This window comes from Microtus oregoni, unplaced genomic scaffold, assembly GCF_018167655.1.
Source record: "Microtus oregoni isolate MIOR12 unplaced genomic scaffold, Mior012 000000F_ref0000247, whole genome shotgun sequence".
NCBI lineage: Eukaryota > Metazoa > Chordata > Mammalia > Rodentia > Cricetidae > Microtus > Microtus oregoni.
This window is the reverse complement of record NW_024543059.1, coordinates 45,631,421-45,636,158: the sequence shown is the minus strand read 5'-3', so window position 1 is coordinate 45,636,158 and position 4,738 is coordinate 45,631,421. Positions and strand designations below refer to the sequence as shown.

The 4,738-nt window shown below is 51.8% G+C and overlaps 1 protein-coding gene across 1 annotated transcript; it reads left to right on the top strand.

The window, feature by feature from the left end:
- Positions 1-735: 735 nt before the first annotated feature.
- Positions 736-4,452, top strand: Klk14 (kallikrein related peptidase 14). The gene is made up of 5 exons (XM_041657714.1): positions 736-775; positions 2,664-2,832; positions 3,297-3,550; positions 3,640-3,776; positions 4,249-4,452. Exons 1-5 carry the CDS (start codon positions 736-738, stop codon positions 4,399-4,401), a joined length of 753 nt encoding a protein of 250 aa, XP_041513648.1. The 3' UTR covers positions 4,402-4,452.
- Positions 4,453-4,738: the final 286 nt, after the last annotated feature.

Here is a 4,738-nt window from a genome sequence, read left to right as displayed (position 1 = left end):
TCTCTCTCTCTCTCTCTCTCTCTCTCACACACACACACACACACACACACACACACATTGGGCCCTTGTGTCTGTCTCCCTCTCTTTCTGGGTCTCTGATTGTTTTCCCCTCTATCTACCTATCTGTCTGTCTGTCTGTCTGTCTGTCTATCTATCTTCCCCTCTGCCCCTCCCAGTATCATCTTTGGAGCCCCCACCCAGATTCTACGCATCCACTGCACGCTCTTTGACTGGGTTGGCCACCTCTCCCATCCTCCTTGCGCAGGGTCAGCCCTATCCCCATTCTTCCCAGGTTATAGCATCTTTCACTGGGAGGGGCTCCCATTAATAACTGTGTCTGCTCCTCTGGCCAGAGATGGGAGGGAAGGGAGCACAGAATCTTGGAATGAAAACTAGGCAATAAAAAAAAGCCAGGAGGGCGGTGGGGGGCAGGACCGGCTGCCCAGACCAGGGATAAAAGGCTTTGCTGGCGTGTCCAGGAAGAGACACCACCCTGCTCCGTTCACACTTGCGAGGAGCCAGAGTGACTTGAGTCGGGTTGCATCTTTCCTTCACAACCGGAGGAGCCTGTGACCCCATCTTCTCCAGCTCTGGCCTCTACCACTGCATTCTGTCCCCATGTCACCGAGGCTCTGGGCCTCCGTGTGAGTGGGATTCTCTGCCCCGAGTCTGTTTCTGGTTCTTTCTCTTCCACTTGATCTCTGCATTTGTTAGACCTGGTCCTCCAGCTCCAGAATGTTCCTTCTACTGACCATACTCCAAGTCTTGGCGCTAGGTAAGAGCAATGGGGTTCCCTGGATACTCTGGGATGAGCTGGGGATGGGTTCTGGGGTATAAATATGTTCTTGGGGGCAACCTGATTAGAAAGAGTCCCAAGGGGGTTAGGAGGCAGAGAGAGGAGCACCCTGGGGCCTGCTGGCCAGCCAGGGTAGCCTAACTAGCAAGTTCTAGACCACTGAGAGACCCTGTCTCAAAGAAACAAAAAAGATGGGTGGTGCATAGTAAATGATGCTTGAGGTTAATCTTTGGGATATATATATATATATATATATATATATATATATATATATATAGACAGAGAGAGAGAGAGAGAATATAGAGAGAGAAAATATAGAGAATATATATAGAGAATATATATATAGAGAGAGTGTATATATATATATGTAGAGAGAATATAGAGAGAGAAAATATAGAGAATATATAGAGAGAATATATATATATATAGAGAGAGAGAGAGAGAGGAGAGAGGGAGAGAGAGAGAGAAAAGAGAGGGAGAGGGGGGAAAGAGAGAAGAGAGAGAAAGGGAGAAAGGGGGAGAGAGAGAATAGAGAGAGAAAATGAGAGAGGAGAAAGAGAGAGAAAGGAAGAGAGAGGAGAGAGAGATTGAGAGAGAAGAGAGAGAGAGGGAGAGAGAAAGAGAGCGCAGTGTGGCTGTGGACCTCACTTAACTAGAAGTTCATGCCCTCATTCTAAGTTTGGAGACACCAGGAAATAGGGTTGGATGTAGCACAATTAATAAAAACCTAGAGACAGATATTGGGGTTCAACCTGAAGGTCAGAGAAGCAAACAACCAGCCACTGGCTCTTACCTCTCCCTCGGTCCAAAATGGCGATACTGCTTCCAGGACTCCTCACAAAGAGTCAGTGGCTGGTTATTTTGCTTTTCTGACCTTCAAGTTGAACCCCAATATCTGTCTCCAGGTTTTTAATAATCATGTTACACTGGAGAGAGAGGCCACTACAGGAAATGGGGGAAATAAGCAATCAGAGAAGAGCCTGACGTCTTGAGGGACTTCTGACAGGCCCAGGGGCGGGGAGGATAAAAGTGGACCGTGGAGGAAAGAGTGAGGTCCCAGAGGCCACACTGAGGGGCATGTGGTGCTCTGTGGGGAGCACCGGAGAGCCAGGGAGCTGGCTCAGCAGTTAAAGCACTTGCCCCTCGACCAAGAGCAGAGTTCAGATGCCCAGAACTACATAGGCGTCAGCTGTGATGGGCATCCTTTAATTCAACTTTGAGAGGCAGAGACAGGGCATCCCCAAAGGAAGCTGACTAGTAAGACTACCACAGAGGGTGGGCCCTGGAGTGGACTGAGAGATTCTGCCTCAGTGAACAATGTGGAAAAGTGATCAAGGAAGATTCCCAACAACCTTCAGGGCTCCGCATACATGTGCGTACATTAACACACATGTGCTGTGCATGTGTGTACCCACACACATGGAAGTACACACACGCATGCATACCACATGAAAATGGAAAAGCAGAAATATTCCTGGGAGCCATGAATGCTGGTGCGTGCTGCAACTCCCAACACATGGGAGACTGAGGTAGGAAGAAGGCCGAGAACTCAAGCCCAGCCTTGAGCTCAGTGAGACATCTTGTCAACCTCGAGGAAAGAAATTGCTCAGGGAAGTGTGGCGTCAAAGACTGCAGCTACAGCCAGGTCCTGGATGAGCTGAACACGAGCACAGTGACAGAAACCATGGAGGTCCGTCGAGGGAGGGGCAGTGATGAGTGCATATCCTCCTTGGAGCAGAAGGAGGTGGATGGTGTAGGTGTTGGGCCACAAGGGAGTGTCTCTGTCTGCTGGGCATTGCACAGAGTTTGGATTAGAGGACATTTGTTCACCTTCTCTCCCCACCTCACCCACCCCATCTGTCCCCAGCCCTTGTCCAGGGTCAAGGAGATGATAAGATTCTTGGTGGCTACACGTGCATCCCGAACTCCCAGCCGTGGCAAGTGGCCCTGCAGGCGGGTCCTGGGCGTCGCCTTGTGTGTGGAGGGGTACTGCTGTCAGACCAGTGGGTCATCACTGCTGCTCACTGTGCCCGCCCGTGAGTGACCGCTCTTGTTCTCATGCCCATCACTCACAGATGCCAGGGTTCCGGAGTTTAGCCATAAACCCAGATACATGTATCAAACACAGCTCAGAAGCTAGGTCGTGATGTGGAGTCTGGAAAAGGATCTAGACCGAGAGGCCTAGTTCAGAGTGTGGAGTCCAGCCAGATTCAGAACTCAAAACCAAGAAACCTACATGGACACAGGAACGGAGTGAGGAGCCCCAAACTGCCCTTGAGTGTAGCCCAGAGAGGAAGAAATGTCAGATGAGGCTGGGTAAAGAGAGAATGCCAGGCCATGAGAAGGGAAGGCCACAAGAGGCCACACGACGCTCAGCCTACAGTTAGAGGGACATGTGTTAGGCTCCGAGTGAAATTCCTCACCACAGAAGAAAATGGGGCTGGAGCATGCTCTGTGGTCAGACTTTCAGCGGCATTTACTCCTGGGGTTTGTGGTACAGGATTCTTCACGTAGCCGTGGGCAAGCACAACCTAAGAAGGTGGGAAGCGACTCAGCAGGTGGTGCGTGTGGTCCGCCAGGTACCACATCCCCAGTACCAGCCCCGGGCCCATAACAACGACCTGATGCTGCTGCAGCTGCAGAAGAAGGTGCGGCTGGGCCGAGCAGTGAGGGCCATTCCCGTGGCCAGGAACTGTGCTAGCCCAGGGACTCCCTGCCGCGTGTCAGGCTGGGGGACCACATCCAGCCCCGTTGGTAAGGAGCCCTCACCCTGGGTCTGAGGGAGGAGGCTGGCCCTGGACTATAGTTCTCCAGTTGTGATGCTTCTGTGTTCCCCACCTCAGTCAGGTACCCCAACGCTCTGCAGTGTGTGAATGTCAACATCATGTCGGAGGAGGTGTGCCGTCGGGCCTACTCTGGAATCATCACCTCTGGCATGGTCTGCGCCGGGGTGCCCCAAGGCGGAAAGGACTCCTGTCAGGTGAGACCCAGATTTGTATTTGGGACGCTTTGGGGCTTAGTCTTGGGTACCACAGTATCTCAACAGAAAAGTCAGAGGATGTGGTTGGAAGGAGACCTCAGAGGTACAGAGATACAGAAATCACCCAGCTGCCTGCCTCACCTTGTAGTCACAGGCTCCTTTGAACTTAACCCAATTATGCCTCAGCTTCCTGTTTTGTCTAATTAATTTCTTAGGTCTGTGGAAGCAGCATAGAGTGGCATGTATATACAGGGAAATTTGGGGAACCACTGGAAAGCCAAAGTTAAGACAGGGACGTGAAGAGATGCAGCCATCTGAGTGGGCAGGCGTCAGATCCCTGGAGGTAGATAGGAATGGGACAGTAAAGAGGGAAGCAGCTGCCCTGGCCTGAGGCTGAGCTCAGAGGTGAGGAGGGCTGGTGTCTAACTGTTACCCCTCTGGCTGACCCTATTCCCATTCCCCCTCCTCACAGGGTGATTCTGGGGGACCCCTGGTGTGTGGAGGACAGCTCCAGGGCCTTGTGTCCTGGGGAATGGAGCGTTGCGCCATGCCTGGCTTCCCGGGAGTCTACACAAACCTGTGCAATTACCAAAACTGGATCCAGAAGACGATGCAGGGAAACTGATGATCTGTCTCATCCCATCGTTACCAGCTGTCCCCCTGCTTTCGCTGCCTCCTCCCCTCCCCCACACTCTGGAGTCCCTCACAGCTTCTGTCACAGCTTGAGACTCCCTGGGTCTAGAAGCTGGCATTCAAATGCTCTGAACCAGCATCCACATTCAAAGAAGGCTGCTTCCAAAACTCTTACCCAGATAAATAAAAACGAAAATGCAATCATTCCTAATTTCCTCATGTTTTTCATTAGTCCAATCCCACGAACACTGTGCTGTGAAAAGGGCCTGCTCAGGCAGCTTGTCACAGCCTATCCACTGTGCTCGGCTTGCCTATCTCTGAGCTGCCTT